General features: G+C 60.8%; 3 protein-coding genes across 6 annotated transcripts; 1 reads left to right on the top strand and 2 right to left on the bottom strand.

Annotated features, from left to right (window-relative positions):
• Positions 1-223: 223 nt before the first annotated feature.
• Positions 224-4176, bottom strand: LOC107324070 (digestive cysteine proteinase 1-like). Of its 3 annotated transcripts, none has more exons than XM_015883759.3 (12): positions 4111-4176; positions 3717-3773; positions 3547-3639; positions 3275-3447; positions 2842-3082; positions 2272-2473; positions 2001-2194; positions 1814-1905; positions 1577-1738; positions 1198-1387; positions 816-1051; positions 224-367 (listed from the first exon to the last, which is right to left on the bottom strand). In XM_015883759.3, exons 1-11 carry the CDS (start codon positions 4157-4159, stop codon positions 864-866), a joined length of 1641 nt encoding a protein of 546 aa, XP_015739245.2. In that variant the 5' UTR covers positions 4160-4176; the 3' UTR covers positions 224-367; positions 816-863. The 3 variants fall into 3 exon arrangements, with proteins under 3 accessions (XP_015739245.2, XP_015739244.2, XP_015739243.2); XM_015883758.3 differs by having other exon boundaries at positions 224-364; XM_015883757.3 differs by lacking the exon at positions 224-367 and having other exon boundaries at positions 698-1051.
• Positions 4177-5253: 1077 nt separating this feature from the next.
• LOC107323803 (digestive cysteine proteinase 1-like) lies at positions 5254-9924 on the bottom strand. Its single transcript, XM_015883201.3, has 11 exons — positions 9819-9924; positions 9201-9260; positions 8917-9009; positions 8643-8815; positions 7577-7820; positions 7308-7503; positions 7041-7234; positions 6854-6945; positions 6617-6778; positions 5955-6144; positions 5254-5602 (listed from the first exon to the last, which is right to left on the bottom strand). The coding sequence occupies exons 1-11, from the start codon at positions 9871-9873 to the stop codon at positions 5415-5417; spliced, it is 1647 nt and encodes a 548-aa protein (XP_015738687.2). The 5' UTR covers positions 9874-9924; the 3' UTR covers positions 5254-5414.
• A 1595-nt stretch (positions 9925-11519) lies between these two features.
• FGR (FGR proto-oncogene, Src family tyrosine kinase) lies at positions 11520-19728 on the top strand. 2 transcript variants are annotated; one of them, XM_015883716.3, is made up of 13 exons: positions 11520-11656; positions 14513-14570; positions 14689-14937; positions 15023-15125; positions 15260-15358; positions 15457-15560; positions 15636-15785; positions 16372-16527; positions 16936-17115; positions 17257-17333; positions 17411-17564; positions 18292-18423; positions 18515-19728. In XM_015883716.3, the coding sequence occupies exons 3-13, from the start codon at positions 14700-14702 to the stop codon at positions 18721-18723; spliced, it is 1602 nt and encodes a 533-aa protein (XP_015739202.1). In that variant the 5' UTR covers positions 11520-11656; positions 14513-14570; positions 14689-14699; the 3' UTR covers positions 18724-19728. The 2 variants fall into 2 exon arrangements, with proteins under 2 accessions (XP_015739202.1, XP_015739201.1); XM_015883715.3 differs by lacking the exon at positions 16372-16527 and adding an exon at positions 16109-16273.
• The last annotated feature ends 4376 nt before the right edge of the window (positions 19729-24104 follow it).

The following is a 24104-nucleotide window of genomic DNA, read 5'->3' as shown; positions in this document are numbered from 1 at the left end:
TGAATCCTTTTCCAAAGCAAACAAGCCAACCTTAATTGAAAGTCCCATCCCTGCTCAACAACCCCCGCTTGGAGCCTCTGCTGTCCCCAGTGCCACAAATGCAAAATATCTTGCTCCTGATAAATGCTTCTGGGGGTGCAGAGCCTGCAGCTCCCGGAGCCTCCTGCGTGTTCAGCAGCAAATTCACAGCATCACCCATCCAAAGGGAGCCTGAAAGTCACGGTTCCCTGAAAGTCAAAGCATGTTTTATTGACTGCAGCCAAGAGAATGAAAGATCTGGAGACCCCAGACTCCCACGGAATAAACCACATTATTCCTGCACGGTGATCGTTTCTCTCCCAGACGTGAATTCGAGTCAGCACCCCTGCTGGGAATGATTAAAGACCACTTCAGAAATCAGTGCAGCAAATTGTAAAATAAGCAGGTGAACAAGGGAAGGAAAACAAGAAAATATTATGACCTGCCACCCTCAATCGGGAGCAATCAGGGAAGGACGATGCACCGCGGTGCTGCCCGGGGTGAGGGAACACAGCAGACCCCCCCGGCTGTTTGCTGGGCACAATGAGGGTGTAGCTATGGGGCAGAGCTGCTCGCTGCAACCACAGCCTGTTTTGGGGAGGATGCAGCCCATACACACACACAGATACAGGGGGATGCCATCAGGTGAAGGTGAGCACACCCAGCAGGATGGATGGTATCACTTCTCTATGGATGTTTATTGTTGTATTGATAAAATACCTCAACAGAGCATTGGCTGCCCTCCTCCACCCCACAGCCACCTCGTAGGACCCTGTGTCCCTCTGCTATCCCTTCACCTGCATACAGGGACACAGTGGGGACAGTGCCTGCGTGGGACTGTCCCATCAGGCCAGGATGGGGAAGGAGGCAGCAGTGGCCACGCCGCAGTTGTTGTCCTTCATGGCCATGAGGATGTAGCCGTCGTTGCCCCAATAGGTGGACCAGGAGTTCTTGATGAGCCAGTAGCTCTTGCCATGCAGGACACCATAGCCCACAGCCAGCACTGCGTGGTCCAGCTCTGATGTCTCATTGCCTGGGAGAACAGAAAAGAGACATCCCCATCTCCACCCATTGCCACCCATCCACTGACCTGCATCATCCCCACTTCTATCCCCATCATCCCCATCTCCATCCATCCTCATTTCCATCCTCTCCACTGGGTGCCCCAACCCCCCTCACCACAGTGGGGCTCCTCGTAGACCCCATTGGCATAGAAGGTGAAGGACTTGTGTGAGGCATCAATGTTGACAGCAATGGGGCCGTGCTTGAACAGTGCAGCTTTCAGAGCTTCAGCATTGCCTGGCTCCACAGTGACGTAGCCAGCGAGTGGGGCCACCAGCTCTGACTGGTTGTAGTGGCAGTAACCATTCTGGGAAGGGACATTGAGGTGACTTCATGGTCCAGGGCAGGTTTGTAAGGGATCCAACCCACCCCAATAACCAAACCAAAGGGAAGCATCCATCCACCAACAAAGAGATGGAAAATTTGGAGGAGTCTCTCTCTGCATCCCATAATGTTGGAGGGGAGGATGGGGTGTGTGCACCCCCAGCACCCTCACCTGCCCCAGGTAGGGCCCATAGGACTCGGTGCTGGCGATGCCGCCGTGCTTCTTGATCCACTCGTAGGCTCTCCACTCCTCACCCCCATCACACGCGTAGTTCCCAAAGCCCCAGGAGCAGTCGATGAGGACTTGCTGGGACAGTGGGGTCAGCACTCCTGTCTGTGGGGGGACACGCTGTAGGGACAGGGATGGGAACCCACTGACCACCCCAACGTGTTGGGTCCCTGCTCCCACCTTGAGGAATAGGGCTCCCTCCATGGCACCCGTGGTGGCGAAGCTCCAGCAGGACCCACAAACAGCCTGGTCCTTCACTGGGGTCACGGCGCCTGGGGACAGCGGGGCAACCAATGGGGTGTGAAGGGAAACTGAGGCAGGAGGTGAGGGCTGCCCATGCTCCCAGCAGGGCTGGGTCCCTCCTCACCATACAGCCTCCAGTCCAGGCTCTCGGGCAGGACGAGGCCGGCATAGAGCTGCATGGAGAAGGGCTGCCCACTTTTGGGGTCCCCGCTCCGGCGCCGTCCCCTCATTGCAGCCATCTCCTGTGCTGTGCGGTCAGCCAGGTGGTTCAGTGCCAGCGAGTAGGAGAGCGCAGCGCGGTTCTTGGAGTGCACAAACCTGGCCATGGGGAGATGCTATGGGTTTGTGGGAGCCCCACTGAGCCCCCAGCTCTCTCCCCACCGCCCCATACACACCGCATGTTGTGGATGAAGGTGTGCTTGCGGTGCTCGTGCTCCTCCTCGCTGCTGTAGCGCTTCCCAAACCTCTCCTTATAGTGGTGGAAGAGGCGGTGGTGGACGTGTTCTGTTTGCGGGGCGGTCCCCACAAACTCCTGCATGGGGTTGGCCATGATGCGGTGCTCGGGGCCGGCTGTGGGCCACTGCTCACACTGCACACCTATGGGGCACAGAGTGGGGCTGCGGCCTCAGAACATGGACAGCAGGGTGTATGGCACCTGCAGGCCATGGGGTGCCCACCCTATATAGGGGTCTGCATGCAGGGTCTACGCCCAGTGCCCACCCTATATTAAGGGTCTGAATACAGGATCTGCATCTGCAAGCAGAGCTGGAGCATCCCTGCACTGCACCAGAATGGGGTTCCATTGATGCACTAGCATCACTACAGTTGTCATTTGCACTAAACCTATTGACCCAGATTAGGGGGTGCATGCAACTTCCTTAAAGTGAGTTAAAGAGGAGGACACAGAGCTGCATTTCATGCAGGCACATCCCCAGGAGGGCTCTGGGGTGGCAGCAGCTGCTCACCATGTGGGAGATGGAAGATGCTGGGGGCAAAGTGGTGCCCGAAGGCGCTGTACTCGATCTGGTATTTGTCGTAGTGGGAGCCCAGCAGACTGTTGTAGCCCCGCACCTCGTAGTGCAGAGGCACAGGGCCGTGCTCTGAGCTGCCCACCCGCAGCGTGTAGACATTCTTCTTATGGCCCCAATAGGAGATGTTCTGCCACACGGCGCACTGCTGCCCATGGAACTGCTCCTCCCGCACCCACTGGGAATGGAATGGCAGCAACACCGCGCTGCCACTGCATCCCCAGAGTGCCAGGCCTGGACCTGGCCTCATATTTGCCCCATTCCCAACCACTTCTGCCCTCTCACTGGGAGCTCCAGTGGGAACCACCGTGTCCATCGCTGTCCCATCCCCTCCCCTGTCTCACTGCCCGTCCCCATGCCCTGGGCTCACCCTGAAGTGCTCCAGGCTGGGGAAGACACTCTGTGGGGTGATGAGGTCCCCGTCGGTGCCGTTGATGCGGAAGCACTTGCGGACGTTCACCTCCATCTCCGTGGTCTCCGGTGTCACCTTGAAGCTGGCACCAAAGGGCCCCATGGAGCCGAACTGGAACGTGACCACTTGGCCTGGGGATGGCACAGCACAGGGTTCCAGCCACGGTGCTGCCATTGGGTGGCTCCATGGGGAGCAGAGGAGTGGGGTGGCCATGAGCTCTGTGCACCCACCGCCGTAGTACTCAATGCGGCTCATCCCCCCGCTGAGGTTGTACCAGGCTTCAAAGGGCTCCCTGATCTCAGCATAGGGCAGGCTGATGGCTCCTGTGGGCACCCCATGGTGAGACCCCACCGATCCCACCCACAGCAGCACCCAGAGGTGCCAGACCCCCCAGCGGTACCTTTGACATGGTAGACATCTCCAAACGTGGGTCTCTCTGGAGTTTTGCTCTCTGCTCCTGGAAGGATAAAAGGGAAGCAATAATTTTTAAAGCCCTTTAAAATGCTGCTTGCCCACCTCTCCAAGGGCAGAGCTGGCAGCTGAGCTGATCCCTGGCTCAATGCCTGCATCAAACCCCAGGAAGAGGGGACAGAATGGGGAGGGGATGCAGAGGAGGACTCCCACTCTGCCCATCCAGGACAGAGGCAGAGGATTCTGAAGGTGGGGGTCAGTAGGGAAGGGTCTCCACTCATCCCTGGCCATGGGGACAGGGAAGAAACTCAGCAGTGCCCAAGGGACATCTCCCCATGAAGAGGGCACAACCATCACCCCCCTCCCCAGAACTGGGTACTCACCCAGCAGCGCTGCAGCCCCAAGCACCATCAACCACCTCCAACCCTCCATCCTGCATCCACCCACCCCACCCACTGCCCTGCTTAAATAGGACCACTGGGTGGGCAGGGAGATGAAAGCAGCCAACAGGCACAGCCCTCCCAGAGCCAGGATGGGACCATGTTGGGGTGGGGGGGTGGAGTGTATGGCTTTGGGCTGCCCCACCATGAGCACCCTGGGGTTGGGGGTGCCCCTGTGCTCCCTCCCAATGCTTTGCTGCCTGTAGCTTGCAGCAGCACTTACAGCAGTGCAGGAGCTGCAGGTAAAGCTCATCAACTGCCCCAGGAGAGCAAGAAAGCAAAGTGAAAGCAAAGTCCCCCCAGGCGCTCCCACCCCCCTGGTAGAACATCCCCACTGAAGCCATGGGGACTTCATGTGCCTGCATCCCTCTGGATAAGCCAGCAGCACAAACACAGGGTCTGCAGTTATGGGAGTTAATTGGGGGAAAATAACAAAGAAAAAAAAGAAAAGGAGGAAAATATAGCTGACATCTCAGGAGCTACATGGGAAAGAAGGACCCAGCAAGGAGAGCAGCGCTGTCCCTGCAGCAATGGCCTTCACCCTTCCTGCCTGCAGCGCATCCAGCTGGAGCCCTGCCCAAGGTGACAGCGAACCCCAAACAAGGCAGATAGGAGCTGGGTGCAGGAGGGCAGCGTGCGCTGCTGGGGACATGTGTGGGTAGTGCCCCCCGTGCTGCAGCGTTCCCCAAATGCCACAGCCCTATAAGAGCAAAGCTCACCCTTTGAAATGCTCTGAGGGTAAAGCAGAGACCCCCGCAGAGCGGAGCAGCCCCCCAGGGTGCAGAGAAACACAGTGCTGCCCTGAGTGCCACCACCTCGCTGAGCCCCAGCGCAGCCCAGGCACTGGGGCAGAGGGTGGCTGCTCCCCCCGTGCATCAGGAATGTCTCAGCTCAGCAGAAATCCTGGAGCTGTTTGTGCTCCACCTCAATACAAGGCTGCAGGAGCCTCCCTATGAGCGGCTGAGATGCTGCAAATGCCACTTGTCCCCTCCCCAGGAGAGCCCTGCAGTCCCACAGGGCTGGGAACAAGGAACTGCACTGAGCCAGGCAGCCACCAACTGAATCCCTCCCATAGAAACCAAATTGTGTTTTTCCAGGGTCTTTATTGGCAAGCCCATGGCTGCTTTTCCAGCACCCCACTGTCCTGTCCCACCACATCCCCATCTTCATCCTCCACCAGGAGGTCCCACCGAAGGTTATGATCCAGGGATGTGTGCTGGGAGCACCATCAAAGGCTCTGCTCTGTCTTAGGCCAGAATGGGGTAGGTGGCCTCGGTGGCCACACCACAGTTGTTGTCCTTCATGGCCATGAGGATGTAGCCGTCATTGCCCCAGTAGGTGGACCAGGAGTTCTTGATGAGCCAGTAGGTCTCTCCCTGCAGGACGCCATAACCCACAGCCAGCACTGCGTGGTCCAGCTGTCCTGGCTTGTTTGCTGCAGAGACAACAAGGGAAATGGTCTTTTGGGGAGAGCAGCCCTGGGATGCTCTCATGTATGTGTCATTAAGAAAGACCTCCACTAGCCCCCAACACATCCCCCCTAACCATGCCCTCAGTGCCATATCTCCATGGTCCTAGACTGGTAGTCACCACCTTCCTGAGCAGCCTGTGCCAATACGTGACCATTCCTTTCAAGTATAAATTTCTCCTAATACCCAACCTGGCCTTCCCATATGGGGCCGCTCACCTCCTCCAGCCCTGCCAAAGCCACTCAACAACATAATGGGGGACCTGGGAGTCTTGGCATCACCCCGAGAACCCCAATCCCTGCGTGCCACCCCACTCACCGCACTTGGGCTCGTAGTAGATCCCATTGGAATAGAAGGAGAAGCTCTTGTGCGAGGCATCGATGCTGACAGCCACGGGGCCGTGCTTGTAGATGGCAGTTTTGACCGCTGTGATGTTGCCTGAGGTGACGTTGACGTAGCCCGTGATCTTGCCCAGCATCTCAGACTGGTTGTAGTGGCACAAGCCATTCTGCAGCACCAGGGGGGCTGCATCACCAGGGGCACCCACGTCCCCTTGCTGTGCCCCTGGCTGCCCCCTTCTCTGACTCACGGACTGATGTGGCACTGGGGCTGTGTGGATCCCCACTCCATCCCCTCCTGCCTCCTGCAGGGACCCTGTCCCAGACACTGCACCCACCCCCTTGCTCTGCCCTGTCCCTGTCCCCAGGCAGCCCTGCTCCATCCCTGTGCCACGGGGATGCAACACTCCCATGGGCGGAGGAGCATCGTCCCTGTTTTGCAAGAAGAGAAACTGAGGCAGTGATGAAACCAGCCCTAGGGCTTGGCTTCGGCCTGCATGGAACCATGGGGACTCTCGTGCCCTGGGGCAGTTTCCCCATCACCAGAGCCTGTGATCATCGGATGGGGACCGTCCCCAAGCAGGGCTCACAGGGCACATCCCAACAGCAGAGAACCCAACAGGGGTGTGGGGCCACCCTCACCTGCCCCTTGTAGGTGCCGTAGGACTCGGTGCTGGCGATGCCGCCGTGCTTCTTGATCCACTCGTAGGCTCTCCACTCCTCACCCCCATCACACGCATAGTTCCCAAAGCCCCAGGAGCAGTCGATGAGGACTTGCTGGGACAGTGGGGTCAGCACTCCTGTCTGTGCGGGGACACGCTGTAGGGACAGGGATGGGAACCCACTGACCACCCCAACGCGTTGGGTCCCCACTCCCACCTTGAGGAATAGGGCTCCCTCCATGGCGCCCGTGGTGGCGAAGCTCCAGCAGGACCCACAAACAGCCTGGTCCTTCACGGGGGTCACGGCGCCTGCGGACAGCGGGGCAACCAATGGGGTGTGAAGGGAAACTGAGGCAGGAGGTGAGGGCTGCCCATGCTCCCAGCAGGGCCGGGTCCCTCCTCACCGTACATCCTCCAGTCCAGGCTCTCGGGCAGGATGATTCCAATGTAGTGCTCAGCAGGGAAGGGCAGCCCATGGTTGGGGTCCCCGCTCCGGCGCCGTCCCCGCATTGCAGCCATCTCCTGTGCTGTGCGGTCAGCCAGGTGGTTCAGCGCCAGCGAGTAGGAGAGCACAGCGCGGTTCTTGGAGTGCACAAACCTGGCCATAGGGTGGTATCATTCAGCCCCCAGTAGGGTGGGGGTCTCCCCATGGGTCCCCCCTTTACCCATACCTCATGTTGTGCACAAAGATATGCTTGCGGTGCTCCATCTCCCATGCTGAGCCGTACTGCTTCCCGAAGCGCCGGCGGTAGTGATGGAACACCTCGTGTGCCCACGGCTGGTGCCGCCCCACCAGGTCCTCCATGGGGTTGGCCAGCACACGGTGCTCTGCCACGCTCCCTGGCAGCAGCCCGCACTTCTTTGTCTCTGGGGTACAACAAGGGGACACCGTCAGCCCAAGTTCTCCCCAGCACTGAGGTGGGGTCCCAGCCCTGCTCACCATTCACCGGGATGTCAAAGACGGATGGAGGGAAACTGTTGTCGAATTCGGTGTAGGAGATCTCATACTTGTCGTAGTGGGAGCCCAGCAGGCTGTTGTAGCCGTGCATCTCGTAGTGCACTGGGGCCACCCCACAGCTGGAGTTGGTCACCCATAGTGTGTAGACGTTCTTCTTCTGCTCCCAATGGGTGACGTTCTGCCACACGGCACAGTACCGGCCCTGGTAGTATTCCTCCCGCAGGAACTGGGGGGATGGGGATGGGTGTTTGGGGTTCCATTGGGGTTCTGCATGGACCCCAAAGCGCATGGCCCCCCACGCACCCAACATCACTTTGGGTATCCATCATGACTTTGGACACCCAACATCACTTTGGGTATCCATCATGGCTTTGGGCACCCAACATCTCTTTGAGCACCCAACACTACTTTGGACACCCAGCATTGTTATGGGTATCCATCATGACTTTGGGCACCCAATATTGCTTTGGGTATCCATCATGGCCTTGGGCACCCAACACTTCTTTGGGCACCCAACATTGCTTTGAGCATCCATCATGACTTCGGATACCCAACATTGCTTTGGGTATCCATCATGGCTTTGTGCACCCATCATTGCTTTGGGGACCTAACACTGCTTTGGGCACCCAATATCACTTAGGGCACCCAACAGTGCTTTGTGCCTCCATCATCACTTTGGGCACCCAGCCCATGCCATCCTCCTGGGACAGATCCAGCAGCCATGCCTGTCACATTCCCCACACGGGATGTTGTTGGTGCTGCCCCAGAGCCTGCGGACATCAGGAGCAGAACCGCCATGCAGCGACTTGCCTGAGCCATCCCGAGACGCCGGCATTTGTGTGGGCTGCGGCACGTCCCAGCATTGCTCAGGATTGGGAAAGGAGTCGGGCGTCCGGCCCTGATGCAGGTGGGGAAATGACCCTCCCTGTGCCCGTGGGTGCAGAACGTGCTGCAGCCTGCCCTGCACCCTGCAGGAGCTGGTGCACCGTGCAGCTCCCATCCCAAGGGATGCTCCAGGCTCCAGGCTCCAGCACGTCCCACCCCTCACCTTGAAGCCATCCAAGCTGGGGAAGACACTCTGAGCTTTGACCACATCCTCTTTGGAGCCGGGCAGCTGGAAGCATTTCCTGGTGTTCACCTCCTTCTCGGTGGTCTCGGGGGTGATTTTGTAACGCATCCCATAGGGCTTCACTCCAGCCAGCTGGTACGTGATCACCTGCCCTGCACCCAGCAGGGGAAACTGAGGCACGGCCGTCTCAGCTCAGCCTTCTGCACAGGGACAGGCACAGCATGGCACGGACTGCTGCACCCAGAGCACTTACCCCCGTAGTACTGGATCCGGCTCTTGTTCCCTGTCAGGTTGTACCAGGCTTCAAAGGGCTCCTCGATTTCAGCATAGGGCAGGCTGATAACCCCTGCAGGACACCCAGCTCAGCCCCAGCACCCGGCATCCCTCCCCAAGCCCTGACTGCACTGCATGCATCCGAAGGTTGCAGCCAAATCCAGCTGCAGATCCCACACACACAGTGACCTGCCCCATCTGGCTCAGCTCTGAGCACCCTCCTCTCCCCCCATGGCGCTGTGGGTCCTGCTGTGGGGCCCTTACCTCGCACGTGGTAGATGGAACCAAAGTCGGGGTGCGGATGGGAGAGCGCATCATCGTGCCCTGCAAGGCAGAGTGATGGGGTGAGTGCAGCCTGTGGGGCTGCTGGAGCCACACTTGGGGCTTGTGTAACCCCACACCAACAAGCCCCGCTGCCTTCCCCTTCACAGCACCTCATCCAGGACCTGGCAAGGCTCTGTTGCTGCTGCACCCAAAATCTGGGGCTCCCCACTGCGCCCTGGGCAAACAGTGCTGGAGATGTGGGGAGCAGCGATGGAGCCAGCAGCCCTATGGGCTGTTCCAAGCACTCGGGGGGGCTGGGGGGCACAGACCCTCTCTGAGGGGTACAGACCCTTCTTCCCTCCCCTCTCCCCTCCCTTTGCTTCCGGCAGCAACCTGCTTCTCTGCAGAACAGGGAACCAGCTGGAGTTACAGCAGCCTGCCTCAATGCAGCCCTGTTTTCACACTTCCCCCTTACTAATGCACTTTGCCACCTCTCAAGGGCTTCGAATTTAGGAAACCCCCCAAATCATGCAGGAAACCCCTTCCTCCCCTCCCAGCAATTAGGAGATGCCACCCCCAGCTCCCACCCATGGGTGTCCCCAAAGGGCATCGACTCACCCCTCATGGAGCTGCCGAGCAAGGCAGCCACGATCCAGCCCAGCACACCCATCATCACGGCTCCTCATAGGGATGAGCTCGGCTTTAAGCCCAAACCTGGGCCCTCCCCAGGGGAGGGAAGGAACCAACATCATGTGGTGCACGGGACCGGCTGGCAGCAGGTGCTGTGTGATGACATTGCTGGCTGGGGATGGGCAGCACAGCCAAAAGGTGGTGAAGGTGGGGGAACAGAGAGCACTGGGACCCCTTAGTGTCCCCTCTGGCATCCCAAGTGGCTTGCAGGGATAGGGGCTGTGGGGCAGAGGGAAATGCTGGGCTATAGTTTGGGAACTGGGCTGTAAGGGGGAAACTGAGGCACCATTCAGCAGGTGGAGTGGGAGATGCTCCTCCAGCAGCACCAGAAGCCTCTCACCTCCCCGTGTCCCTACCTGCCCCCAAGGGCTCCGAGGTCCCCATGTGCTGCTGGGACCCCCTCAGAGCTGCCTCATCTCCCTGTGCTGGCAGCACTTATCCTGCACTAGAGCACCAGAGCTCCTTCATGGTGTTAAGGAGGCTGCAATGTGGTGCCTGGGTGCAGTCATGGTGCTGCAGGGGACCATGTGAGCAGCCACCATCCTGCAGTGCATCATCCCAACTGGGATCTGAGCCCCTCAGGACAGCAGTGATGGGGCCACGTCCCCATCCCAGTGGTGGTCTGTGAGAACAGGAGGAGCTTTGGGGCTGGACTTGGTGTCACACAGGAAAGCAGCCACCCTGCAAAGGCTGCACTTGGGGGGGGGGGGGGGGGAAGGAGAGAGGAGGGAGAGGAGGAGGAAGGCTCTGGAGGGACAGCGAAGGGCCTCCATCCTGCAAAGCAGCCCAGGTGGGATGCAGCAGCTCAGGGCTGAAGCTCCATCCCCTCCCCATGCACCATCAGCCCTTGGAAGCTCGGCCCCTGGGCAGGAAACCGCGGATGGGGTAAAAATACCGGCAGCCCCTCGCTGAGACCGTCCCGTCCTTGGGGTCAGACCCAGGCAGAGCTGCACTCCAACCACAGAGGATATTTATTTCTAGCCGGGGAGGTTTTGCTTTTGGCAAGCAGCCTCCATCTGGGTCAGCTCTGCACCCCATCGAGACCCCATAGATGCAGGGATGCAGGGGTCAGTTGTCTTTGTAAGGAGCATCCCGAGCTCAGAACCCTCATGGATGGGCTGGGAGAGGGGTGTGGGGATCTGGATGGGATGAGGGGGTCCCTGCAGGGTGTGTGGGGCTGATTAGGGTGTGGGGTCCCTGCAGGGTGTGGAGGTCTCAGCCTTGGTTTGTGCTGTTATATGGTTGATGCCAAATGTTGGGTTCCTCCCACCGGCACCTTCATCCCATAGATAACGATCCGGTGTACGACCCACAGGGGACTTTATATCCCACCCCATGGCCCCGGTGTCCCCACGCTGTCCCTGCCCCGAGGGTCTCAGCCCCCCGGCCCCACACACGCCTCCTTTGGGATGGGAGCTGGAGGGCGACCATCCCACCCTATACACCCTATAAGCACTAAGCAGACCCCGAGCAGCGTGGGACATCCCGATGCCACCACCCCGTTGTCCCTTACGGCCCGGCGCTGCTCTGTTATAACGAAGCATCATCTCGGGGAAGGGGGGGTGGGGGCGAAGGGAGGGGAGGGGAGAGGAGGGGAGGGGAAGCTCCGCGAGGCGGATAGAGCCGCTCAGAGGCAACGGGGGAACCGCACGCACCGCTCCGCCTCTCCCCGCACTGTGCCCCGCAGCGCTGTGCCCGGCCCCGGGCTGGGGAGGGGGCCGGGTCGGGGCGCAGCTCCGGGGGGCTCCATGCGAACAGGGCTGACGGTAAGAGGGGGGAGAGGGGTTGGGAGGGGGGAGGCAGGTGGGGGGGCACGGCTGTATCTTATGTTATTTGAAGGGGGGGTTCCGTGTCTTCTCGCTCTGTGCTTTAGGGGGAGGCTGTGAGCTGCCCCCCACCCACCCGGTGAGAGGTGGGGGGGCTTTGTTGTCACTGGGGGTGTGTTGGGGGGGGGTCATTGCTCCCGCGGTCCTGCGGTGAGGATGGAGGTGTGTGTGTGTGTGTGTGTGTGTGTGTGCAGGAGACCCCCGGCTGCTGCTGCTGTCTGTTGGGGGGGGTCAGCCCCATCTCACCCATCCGCTTTGACCGGCCGCGGGACAGCAGTGCAGGGGAGGGGGCACGGGGGGGCACCCCTACAATGTGGGGGCGTCCGCTCCCCCCAAACGTCCCCGCAGTGCTGGGCTCTCCATCCTGCCCTCCCCCCCCATAGCCGGGCTGGGAGCAGTGGGTGCACGCAGCCCTCACACGTACGGTGCCCCCCCCCGCGCCCCCCATCCCGCGGTGTGTCCCGGGCAGGAACTGGCCGCTTCCTGCCCGCACAATTCCCTCCCCGCCCGGCTCCTCCCGGGACATTGTATTCGCAGCCCTGGCAGGGCCTTCCCCCACCCCCCCCCCCTGCAGCCCCCTCGGATCCGGGAATTGCTCTTCTTCCAGCGGAAATCCTGCTCTCATTGCCAGCCGTGGGGCTGGGAGGTGGGGGCACAGCTGTGCCACAGGCATCACCTTTGGGGCAGGGGGCGAAGGGGCGCCCCCAGCTATGGAGCAGGGCAGGTGGGGCTGCTCAGGGCCAAACGCTTTGGGGTGGTTTGGGGTGGTTTGTCTCATCGCCTTCTGCCCCAGGGTATTTGTAGGGGGGGGCAATGCAATGCAATGCCCCATTGCTTCCTGGGGAGCACCTTGGGTGGTCAGCAGCCCCCACAGCCCCCATATAGGGGTGGGCAGAAGGGACTTCTTGGCTGCTTTTTGGCTGGAGAACATTGCATGCAACCATTGTGCCCCACCATGTCCCCATTCAGGTGTCACCATAACCCCACTGGAGTGCCACCATTGGGGTACCACCACGTCCCCATCCCCATCACCCCACTGGGATGGCCGCTCTTGGGCCATAACTCTCATGCTGCTGCATCCTGGCTGCATCCCACCCTGCCATCTCTATTGCTGTCCCCACATCCTCTCATCCCCCCCCTCCTTCGCATCCACCTGCCCTGCTGTGCAGGTCCCACAGCTGGGATTGGGGCTGTGAGCTGTGAGGTCCAGCCCTGTGTGTGCTGTGTGTGTTGCAGTGTTGGTTCCTCTTCCCCAGGCCGGGCTGCAGCACAGTGCCCAGCACCTTTAGGGCTGTAGGGCCATGCAGAAGGACGTGACAGTGTGGGGTATAGGGGTGTCATGCAGCTTGGGGTGCTCAGCCCTGCTGGGGTCCCTGCTCTATTTCCCACCCCAAAACCTGGGTCTGTGCTGGCCAGGAGGTTCCTTTGGAGGCCGCAGCTCCTTCCCCTTCCTCCCCTCCTCCTCCTCATTGCTGCACTCACCAGCCGCTTCCTCCTGCCCCATTGGAGGTGCTTGTGGGGCTGACGTGGTTCCTCCTGTTGCTGCCCACACGTTCCCAGGGGCTGAGGCCGCCACTGTGGGCTCCTTTGGCCCCATATCTCATCCCAGTCATGGCTGAGCCCTGGTCACCCCAATGTCCCCAACGCCCACCCCCCGCTGTGGGTGACCCCTGCTCAGGATATACCACGATCCCACAGCTCTGTGCTCAAACCATGGGGCCGGGGCTGGCACAGCACCCTGTGTGTGTCTCTGCTGCTGGTGGCTGTCACTGCCAGAACCTCCCCATGCCATCAGGTCCTGCAAATCAGAGCAGATGGATGGGATGCAGTGATGATGCTGGACCCGCGGCGCTGGGGGTGACAGAGGGCACAGCATGATGGCAATGGGGCAGGTGGGGCCACCGGGAAGGGCTCGGTGGCCATCTGCTATAGGGCCGGGTGCCAGCACGAGGCTGTGGGGCACAGGGATGAGAGCATCCCCTCCCCAATGATGGCACCGGGGAGCTGAGCTTTGGGGTGGGGGTGATGCTGTGGGGCAGCCCTGTGAGTGCAGGGATTTATGGGGTGGTGTTGGGGGGTTGGTGCTTTCCTGGATGTTTGCCCTTTGCCTCTGCTGACCCCAGGATGTGTCAGTTCAGCGCAGCCATGGGGTGAAATGGGAAGCTGCTGTGAATGGCTCTGGATGGAGAAGCAGGGCCACAACCCCAGGCAGCGAGCAGAGCCCTCCTGCAGCCACCCGACCCATGGCAGCTCTGGGGGCAGATCTGGGGGCTCACCCTGCCCCGCTCCCTCTGGCCCCTCTGCTGGGGTGGGGGTGGTCTCTTCATTGGGGACACGACGGGATGTGGTTTCAGCACATGCAGAAGTGCTTCAGCTCCTGCAGGGCCGTTGCAGCGACCTGTCAGCCCTTGCAGGAGGATTGCATCCTGTGCAGGGCTCCTGGAGGCGCAGCAAAGCCCTTGTGAGCTTTTGCAGCCTGCAGGAGGTTTTATAGGCCGTGTCAGGTCCTGGTAACCCACATGGGGGTGTTTTAGGCTGAGGAGGGGTGTTGCAGCCCAGAAGTCCATGCAGTGTTGCAGCCCATGCGGTGTTATTGCAGCCCATGCAGTGGTGCTGAAGCCCTTGCTTAGACACTGCAGCCAGTGTGGGGGTATTTCAGCCCATGTAGGGTTGGGTTAGGCAATGGGGGGGCCCAAAAAGGGGCATTGCAGCCCCCATTCATGGGCATTGCAGCCCCCCACACAGGGGCGTTGCAGGGCTCTGCCCCCCACCTGGTGCCTCCCCCAATGTCTGCAGGTGCCTCTCCTCCCCGAGCTGACATGGAGCAGCTGAAGTGACCCGAGGAGCTGTCACAGTGAGTGGAGGCAGCACCCATGGGTGCTGGGAAGGGGGGACACAAAGCCCCCCACCAGGGCTGGGCAGGGGTTGGGGGATCTATAGGGGGTACAGCACTGCATCCTTCTGCCCCACAGGCCGTGCCAGGATGGGCTGTGTGCACTGCAAGGAGAAGATATCTGGCAAGGGGCAGGGGGGGAGCGGCACGGGGACCCCTGCACACCCCCCCTCGCAGTACGACCCCGACCCCACGCAGCTCAGCGGTGCCTTCACCCACATCCCCGACTTCAACAACTTCCATGCTGCAGCCGTGCCCTCCCCTGCACCCTTCTCAGGGCCGGGCTTCTACCCCTGCAACACGCTGCAGGCACACAGCAGCATCACAGGTCAGTGGGGTGTTGGGGGGTGGGCTGCACCCATGGGTGCTGGATGGGGTGGGCTCACCCGTGTCCCCCCTGTTGTGTCCCATAGGTGGGGGTGTGACCCTTTTCATCGCCCTGTATGACTATGAGGCCAGGACGGAGGACGATCTGAGCTTCCAGAAAGGGGAGAAATTCCACATCATCAACAACACGTGAGCAAACAGCACGTGGCACGAGTTGGCCGGTCTCAGCAGAGTGGAGTTCAGGGGGTGGGGGGGGGTTTGTGCTGTGTGTGGGGGTCTGTCTGTCCATCCCTCCCCCTCACTGCCTGCTCCTCCTGTCCCAGTGAGGGTGACTGGTGGGAAGCACGGTCATTGAGCTCAGGTGCCACCGGATACATCCCCAGCAACTACGTGGCCCCCGTGGACTCCATCCAGGCAGAGGAGTGAGTATGGGGGGCATGGAGGGGGGGCGATGGAGATGTGGGGCTGTGGGGCTGCTACGGGAGCTGGAGCCCCAATGGGTGACGGCAGCCCCCGCCAGGTGGTACTTTGGGAAGATCGGGCGTAAGGACGCGGAGCGGCAGCTCCTGTGCCACGGCAACTGCAGGGGAACCTTCCTCATCCGAGAGAGTGAGACAACTAAAGGTATGGGGACGGCAATGGGGTACAATGGGGCCTGCGTCCCCCCCCGCCCCATTCCTGACCCCTGCCCCTGTGTAGGTGCCTATTCCCTCTCCATCCGGGACTGGGATGAGGCCAAGGGTGACCACGTGAAGCACTATAAGATCCGCAAGTTGGACAGCGGGGGGTACTACATCACCACGAGGGCACAGTTCGACAGCATCCAGCAGCTGGTGCAGCACTACATAGGTATATGGAGGTGGGGAGGGGTGTGGGGGGGGTGATGGGACCCCCAGCTGGTTGGTGAACTGGGTGTAACTGGAGAAGGAAGGGGGACCCCCAGGTGTGCCCAGTGCTTTGTTGGGAAGGAGCACCCGACCTCTCCGGAGCAGGTAAATGGCCCCCGGGTCTGGGTGGGTATCAGTGGGGCTGGTGGGGCTGCAGGGCTGGCCCTGCTGGGGGGAGCACCCCACGCACATCACAGGGCTGAGTGCAGCTCTATGGGGGTGGGTGAGATGACACGGACCCCCCCACATCCCCTCCTTGCTGACTCCTGCCCCCTCGGTGCGCAGAGCGGGCGGCCGGGCTGTGCTGCCGCCTGGCTGTGCCGTGCCCCAAAGGGACCCCCAAGCTGGCCGACCTGTCGGTCAAAACCAAAGACGTGTGGGAGATCCCCCGCGAGTCCCTGCAGCTGCTGCAGAAGTTGGGCAACGGGCAGTTCGGGGAAGTGTGGATGGGTAGGGCCTGCGTCCCCCCCTCGGTCTGCATGCTGCATTCATCCCATCGCATCCCCCTCCCTCCCTCCCTCCCTTCCCCCCTCCCTGCGCCCCTGCAGAGTGCAACGATGGGTTGTGCCATCTGCTAACCCGCGTGTGCCCCGCTATGAAGCCTCAGACCTTGGGATTAGCTAAGGACGCCTGGGAGATAGAGCGGGAGTCCATCAGCCTGGACAAGAAGCTCGGCATGGGATGTTTCGGAGACGTGTGGATGGGTAAGGGGGGGCTGGGGGCAGGCAGAGCCCGGTGCCACGGCAGGCAGCACCACAGGGACCAGGTGGTGCCCACCATAGGGGAGAGCCCAGCATCGCTGCGGTGTGGATGGATGGGGAATGGGGTAAGGCTGTTAGCTGAGCCCGTGGGGTGCCTTGTGTGGAAGTGAGGAAGACTCCTGGCCCTGGGTTGGGTATGATGATATCACGGACCTTTCTTGCCCTGCCCCGTTGCCCTCAAGTCATCCATCCATGCATCCATCCATCCATCCATCCATCCATCCATCCATCCATCCACCCATGCAACCATGCATGCCCCCATGCACTGCTGCATCCTCCCACCCCTCCGTCCTGGCCCAATCAGGGCCAGCTGTCCCCAGGGCTCCAGGTGACTCCATGTCCCCAACTCAGGCACGTGGAATGGCACCACCAAGGTGGCAGTGAAGACGCTGAAGCCGGGCACCATGTCCCCCGAGGCTTTCCTGGAGGAGGCTCAGATCATGAAGCGGCTGCGGCACGACAAGCTGGTGCAGCTCTATGCTGTGGTGTCGGAGGAGCCCATCTACATTGTCACTGAGTTCATGAGCCAAGGTGAGGGATGACAGCACTCCCATGGGCATCACCCAGCATGGCTGAGGTGTGCAGGGACCTGCTCCAAGGGCTGCGGCCCTATAGGGGTAGGCACCCCCAGGTGGGGGGCATAGCACTCCCAATGCCACCCTCTGCCCACAGGCAGCTTGCTGGACTTCCTAAAGGACGGGGATGGCCGCTACTTGAAGCTGCCCCAGCTGGTGGACATGGCTGCACAGGTACTGGGGAGGGGGCTGTTGTGGGGTGGGGGGACCTATAGGAGCAGGAGGGGTCCTCAAGGCTGCCCCACCTGCAGATCGCAGCGGGCATGGCTTACATTGAGCGGATGAACTACATCCACCGGGACCTGCGTGCTGCCAACATCCTGGTGGGGGACAACCTGGTGTGTAAGATCGCTGACTTCGGCCTCGCCCGCCTCATCGAGGACAACGAGTACACGGCGCGTCAAGGTGAGCCCCATGGATGTGCTGCTGGGGTGGGGGTGGCCGTCCTGTCCCCACTGTGCTGTGTGATCCCCCAGACCCACAGCTGGTCACCCCTGGTGCTGTGTGCCTTGGTTGATTGGTTCCATGGGTAGTGATGGGTACCTGAAATGATGGGTACCCAGAGCTATGGGTACCCCAAGTGGTGGGTAGTCCAAGTGGTGAGCAGTCCAGTTTATGGGTACCCCAAGGGATTGGTATCATGGGTTACAGGTACCCTGGGTTATGGATATCCCAACTGATGGGTTGTCCAAGTGGTGGGTTGCCCAAGTTTCAGGTATCCTGGGTTATAGGTACCCCAGTTTGTGGGTACCCCAAGCAATGGGTATCTTAAGCAATGGCTACCTCAGGTTATAGGTACAGTAGGTTATGGGAACTATGGATGATGGGGGCCCCAAGTGAAGATGGGTGCACCTCAAGTGATTGGCACCCTGTGTTGTAGGTACCTTGGGTTATGGATATCCCAAGTGATGGGGTGCCCAAGCGTTGGGTACCCTGGGTTATGGGGGACCTTAAATTATGGGTACGCCAAGTGATTGGTGCCCTGCGTTATGGGAACCCCACATTATGGATACCCCAAGTGATGGGTTGGATACCCCGGGTTATGGGGACCCTACGTGAAGGGTATACCCTGGGTTATGGGAACTCTCTGGGTGTTCATCCAGGCCTCATCTACCTCCCATCACCTCCACAGGTGCCAAGTTCCCCATTAAGTGGACAGCCCCGGAGGCAGCTCTCTTTGGGAAGTTCACCATCAAGTCTGATGTCTGGTCCTTTGGCATCCTGCTGACCGAGCTGGTGACCAAAGGCCGGGTGCCCTACCCAGGTACAGCCTCCCCTCCCCATCCACACCCCCACGTGCCTCAGTTGTCCCAGTGCTGCTCACTGATGGCGATGGGGTGCCCCGTGTTTGGCAGGGATGAACAACAGGGAGGTTCTGGAGCAGGTGGAGCGGGGTTACCGCATGCAGTGCCCGGGCGGCTGCCCCCCATCCCTGCACGATGTGATGATGCAGTGCTGGAAGCGGGAGCCTGAGGAGCGTCCCACCTTCGAGTACCTTCAGTCCTTCCTCGAGGACTATTTCACAGCCACTGAGCCCCAGTACCAGCCTGGGGACAACCAGTGACCCCAAATGGGAGGGCTGGGGGGAGGGGGGCAATTCTCCCCTTTCTGCAGGGGGTTTGTTGCTCTCATCGCCTGCATCCCCTGTGAGTGCCTTTGGGGCTGTGCAGGGGGTGTCCCTGGGGGGCTTTGCACAAGGATTTGGGACTCAGGGGGCTGCGCCGTGCCAAGCTGTGCCCCCCTCCCCCAGCACCTCTCTCCTTGCCTTCACACCCAGCTTTGAACATGAGAAGTGCTTTGGATGGGGGAGGAATGTGCCCCCCCCCCATAGCATACAGGTGTCCTAAGGGTGCCCCCCTCCCTATGCCAGCCCCATCTCATTGCCCAGCTCAGCTCTGTGCAGCTGGGGGGTTCAGACCCCAAATCCTGGGGAGGTTCATCTCACCCCCTCCCAGCATTGTCTTTAATTTATAAGCCCTCCCAGCAGCCATCTCCCCCTCAGGGACCCCTATATTGGAGGGGGGCTGGGAGGGGTGGTGGTGCTCCTTGCCTCACCCACTGCTTTTTCTCCTCTCCTTAAAGCAGAACCAAAATCCTGAAAGCCATAAACTGCTGCTGCACTGAAGGGACATAAATGGGGCTGGGGGGACCCAGGGCAGGTCTGTCTCAGGGGCTGTTTCTTGTGGCCCCATTGCCTTACATGGGAACAGGGAGGAAGGGAGCACGGGGCAGGTTCACCCCCATAGTGCCTACAGGGGCTCATCTCAACCCCACCCCCCCATTCCAAATCCCTGCAATGAGCATTAACTGGGGTGGGGGGGAGGGATGGAGTGGGGGAACACGGGGCACAAAGTGAATGTGATGGCACTGAGGGGGGTTGGGGGCCCTCCTCATGGCCAGGAGCCCCCTATCATGTGGGGCAGAGCTGTGCACTCAGGCTGTGCCCCCCCCCTCCCCCTCCCGGTGGGGAGCTGGGGTGAGGGGAAGATGGGAAGGTTTTGTTGTTAATTTCTTTTTTTATATAGAAAATTCAATCTGTAAATAGAGAGAAATAAAACCTTTCTAACAAGTGGTGGGGGGGGGCTGGGTCCTTCTGGCCTCTGCCTGTGTGAGGGCGGGGGGGGGGGGGGTCCTGTGTGTGAGTCTGGGGAAGAAGGGGTTAATTTCCCCTGCAGCTCAGCCCCCCCTCCCGCTCCCCCCCACCCCCCCACAGGGCCCAGCTGTGGCCGCTAATGAATTCCCCAGCACTGATGGAAGGGGCCTTGTGCCCGGCCCCACATGGGGGGCTCAGGGCTGGGGGTTGGGGACGTGCTGCCATCTCTATGAGCCTCTCATCTCCTGGGTCACTGCTTTGCACCCACAGGGATGTCTGCACCCCGCGGGCATCGCAGTGCTTCCATCACCCCCCCCCTGCTGCTGCTCTGCCCCCCGGCTCTCACTGCACTGTGCACTCGTGATGCCATGCATGCATGCAAGCTGCCTGGCCCCGGGTTGAGCGTGCAAAGCAGAGTGTGTGTGCAAACACATGTGTGTGCAAGGCGCAATGCTGCCTTACTCTGTGCACGCACCTGCACGTGTCTGCATGCTTGCACACCCAAACTGCTTGCAGGGAGCAAACACCGCACCCAAAGGATGTGTCCCTCGTCCCCATAGCGACAGCTGTGTTGTCCTTTCCTCCTCCCATTGCTGGCCCTGCTCACACGGGGGGGCTGATGCACCCCTACATGGAGCAAGGTGCCCGCAGCACCCCAGCAGTGCGGGGTGGAGCCCATCTGCAGCTCAGCCCGAGCAAAACAAGCCTCATTTGGCAGTGAAGGGGTTAAAGGGTGCAGTGTGGCCCAGCGTGGCTGCAGGCTGTGGGGGGGGGGGCATCGATTTGATGTTAATGCCACGCTCCATCGACCTGTGGGTGGAGGGACAGGCACCAGCCCCGAGGTGGGGAGGGCAGAGCACAGCATCCAGATGGGGGCTATGAAGCGGGCACTCCTGGCTGGCTGGATCCCTGCAGCATCCTATGGAGGGGAAGGAAAAGGGCTCAGCATCACCTCGTGTCCCCACATCCAGGGGAGATGGGGTCCCCTGTACCTCATGGATGTGCCACCCTGCTTTTGGGGGGGGGGTGGTGTTTGGTTGGGTTGGACCATGGCTGCCCACGCTGTGCCAAGCACCGGGCTCAGGTGTGAGACCACTGCAGATGGCCAACAATGCAGGCCTGGCACAGCAGAGCCGCAGTGCTGCCACCAGCCCCCACCGTGGGGACCCTCACCCAAAGCCGCTGGGAAGCACCATCCCCACCCTGCACAGTGCTGGGGGTGGGGGGGCTGTGTCCCCTGGGGGCTGTGCAGCCCATGGATGTCAGCGTGCAGTGCTGGGTCGTGGAGCAGATCCGCATCCCTATGATGGTGATGACCAGACAACAGTGGAGAGTGGCCAAGAACGCCATGCAAAGCTTGGCCGGGTGCGGCAGAGCTGCTCCAGCCCTATGGGAGCCGTGCCCATAGGGGAAACCGAGGCACGGAGGGACCCATGTGCATCACCCCACGGCTCAGCAGCGGGTGTTGGGAGGGGACGTGTTTTTCCATGCATGGAGTGGAGGAACAGCCACGCACCGGCCTGTGACCGCAGCTGGGGAGCAGCCAGGCTGTGCACAGCTGCTCGCCTCCTGCCTGCCTTAATGACGTGGCCTCCATGTCCCCACCTCTCCCCACAGCTTGGGCTCTCAGGCCCCACGGCCCCATAGATGGGTTGGGATTGGGGCTGGGAGGGGGGATGTTGGGGGCTGCGGGGTGTCACAGTGGGAGCCGCGCTGAGCCGGGTGACGCTCAGCGATGTTGGCAGCTGAGCCAAACCCGGGGTGGTTTTGCTGCCTGGGAACGCCCTGCTCTGCCATGGCGGGGCTGGTTGAGTCTTTTCCGCTGTGGTGAAGGGGGCAGAATCAGGCTGGATCCGCAGCTGGAAGCCCCCAGCCTCAAATGGGGCTGCAGGACCTGCAGTGCTCCCCATAGGCAGCTCCACAGCCCTGCAGCCCCTCTCGCCCCCCCTCTTACCCCCACCTCGCTGTCTCTAAACGACCCTCAGGGCCCCTCCCCGGCGATCTGGAGCTGGTTTTGGGGGTCCCAAGCGCTGCCACCAACCACAAACCCAAAGCGGGGGGGCGGTGGAAGACACTGCATGGGGACAACGGGTCACCCACCGCCCCAGTGTTTAAAGGGTTGGGGAGGGGGCTCGGAAACCGGGTCAGCCGCCCACCGCCACGACACGAGGACACCCCCACGGCGCGGGGACGCGGGGACAGCGGTGTCCCCGCTCGGCTCAGCAGCCGCTAGATGGTAGCGTAAGCCCAAGGCACCGCTGCTGACACAGCAACTGTCTGCGGGAGGGACAGAGCGTCCGGGTGACCCGGGGGGCCCTGGGGAGCCGCCTCCTCCCTCCCCCCATCCCCCACCAGGAGGGGCCGTGACGGCTGCGACACGAGTGGGGCCGGCGCTGCTCTCCTCCCCTACGACCCCCCCCCAGCACGGCCCACATCCGCGCTTATGGACCCCCCCCCACCCCGCATCCTCCCACCTCCCATCCCAACTCAAACCACAGACCCCAGGGTGACCCACCCGGATGCTGCCCCCCATCCCACCCCCCCCCCCAGCTCAGATCCCACCCGTGGGGACCCCCCTCCTCCCCCCCCTCCACTCCCAGCCCAGCGAGGGCTCGGTGCCAGCCTGATATCTATATATATTTTATGATAACTATAGAGATGCACTTCAAACCTGACAAAGGACTTTGACAGTTTTAAGCATCTCTTTGATTAATACATGACCTTTTAATGCTTGGGATTAAATTAATAAATCTTTTACATTCTAACCCATCCTCTCTTGCAAAGGAATGTTTTCCCTACGACCTTCTGTGCAATGCAGCCGACCCGACCCTCTGTCCCAATGCATGTGCAGGTGCAGTAATATATATATATATATAGGGGTAGGAGCTGCAGTATATATGGGGCAGGTGCAGCAGGATATAAAGGGCAGGTATAGCAATATATATATATGGAGCAGGTGCAGCGATAGACGGCCTGGAGATATTCACACGGTGCGAGGTGAGGACGGAGGGATCCTCCTCGTGTCGGAATCAGCCCTAAAAATAGCAAGAAAATTCAAAGCTGACATTCAGGGCGAGGGGACGAGGAAGCCTGCAAAGTTGCTCACTCAGCCACCAGCGATTGCAGCGATCCTGTCTGCGTGTGCAGATTCCTCTGCTGACCGGGCTGGAGTGCAGGCAGGGCTGCTCCTCTCCGCGTGGTTTCCAGGAGGTGGGAGCGATGCGTGCGGGTCTCTGTCCCCTCTCTGTCCCCCCCCATCCCTATTTCCCCCCCCTTTCCATCCCGTTTTGGGTGCTGGGATGGAGCTGATGCATTTGGGGGTGGGATAATTCCATGCTTGAAGGCTCGACCCCCCCCCTCCCCCTGGTCGGCTTTGGGGTCATTGCACGCAGCAAACCCCGACCCTGAATGCAGAGCGCTGCTGTGCAGTTGGGTGCTGTGCCTCTCCCTGCACCCATGTGTTATTCTGGCTGTGACTCACGTGTTATTAGCAGCCAGGCTGGATTCCCAATTCCCTGGAGTTAACCCTTTGCTTGTCACTCACACAAACAGTGTCACAACAACAAACAGCGGCGGCGTTATCTGCTTTAATCAGATCGGATCTGGGAACGTCAGTGCTGGAGGGGAAGCAATGGGGAGATGGAGGTGGGGGGTTGGGGGGGGGGGGCTGCTGCTCTGCCATTGCCATCCTGGGGGCTTCAGGCATTGCTCAGCCCCCCAGTGCCAAGGATGGGGGGATCCTCGTGCATCCCCATGCATGGAGGCATGGAGGTGTGTTGGTACAGCTGCCCCCGGGGGGGTGCAGGGGGGTCATTGCCCCTCGGGGTGCTCCAGAACAGTGGATGTGGCACTCAGGGCATTGGGCAGCGCTGGTGGGGATGGGTTGGGGTCGGACCTGCTGCTCTTGGAGGTGTTTTCCAACCTCAATGATTCTGTGTTTTCAGGAGTTAGGAAACAGCGGGGAAGTTTCCCGCACCGCCAGAGCCTTGGGACAGCATCGGAGTTAAAACAATAATCATCATCATAATTAATAAGAACAGTAATAACGATCGTCATTGGGAGATTTTAAAACTAAGGGAGGGGGGAAAAAAAGGGTGCGCGCATGGGGCAGATGCGCACTCCGCGTTGTGCGGGTGTAACCCAGGAGAGGGCAGCAATGCCCCATACATCCCATTGGGGGGGGGGGGGAGGGGGGGAAATCCCGGGGGTGCAAAGCACCCGAAGGGGGGGGGGGATCACCCGCCCACCCACCGCTCAGAACCCCCCCCCCTCCCAAAATCGAGCGCAAAAAGCGCGCACCCATTTGCGCCCTTCCCCGCCTCCTTGTGCGCGCTTCGCAGCAACGGGGAGGA

Source organism: Coturnix japonica, chromosome 17, assembly GCF_054131305.1.
Source record: "Coturnix japonica strain WE chromosome 17, WE-NBRP24, whole genome shotgun sequence".
NCBI lineage: Eukaryota > Metazoa > Chordata > Aves > Galliformes > Phasianidae > Coturnix > Coturnix japonica.
Note: the sequence above shows the minus strand (reverse complement) of the source record. Positions and strands in the feature narration are given on the sequence as shown.

Excerpts from the sequence above, each read along its gene's own strand:
- LOC107324070 (XM_015883759.3), bottom strand. The coding sequence starts at position 4,159 with ATGGAGGGTTGGAGGTGGTTGATGGTGCTTGGGGCTGCAGCGCTGCTG. Across the intron at positions 2,474-2,841 it reads CATCTTCCATCTCCCACATG|GTGTGCAGTGTGAGCAGTGG; the intron begins GTGAGCAGCTGC and ends TGTGCCCCATAG. Across the intron at positions 1,388-1,576 it reads ATGGGCCCTACCTGGGGCAG|AATGGTTACTGCCACTACAA; the intron begins GTGAGGGTGCTG and ends GTCCCTTCCCAG.
- LOC107323803 (XM_015883201.3), bottom strand. The coding sequence starts at position 9,873 with ATGATGGGTGTGCTGGGCTGGATCGTGGCTGCCTTGCTCGGCAGCTCC. Across the intron at positions 7,235-7,307 it reads ATCTTTGTGCACAACATGAG|GTTTGTGCACTCCAAGAACC; the intron begins GTATGGGTAAAG and ends CCCTATGGCCAG. Across the intron at positions 6,145-6,616 it reads ACGGCACCTACAAGGGGCAG|AATGGCTTGTGCCACTACAA; the intron begins GTGAGGGTGGCC and ends CTGGTGCTGCAG.
- FGR (XM_015883715.3), top strand. The coding sequence starts at position 14,700 with ATGGGCTGTGTGCACTGCAAGGAGAAGATATCTGGCAAGGGGCAGGGG. Across the intron at positions 14,938-15,022 it reads GGCACACAGCAGCATCACAG|GTGGGGGTGTGACCCTTTTC; the intron begins GTCAGTGGGGTG and ends TGTGTCCCATAG. Across the intron at positions 15,561-15,635 it reads AGAGAGTGAGACAACTAAAG|GTGCCTATTCCCTCTCCATC; the intron begins GTATGGGGACGG and ends GCCCCTGTGTAG.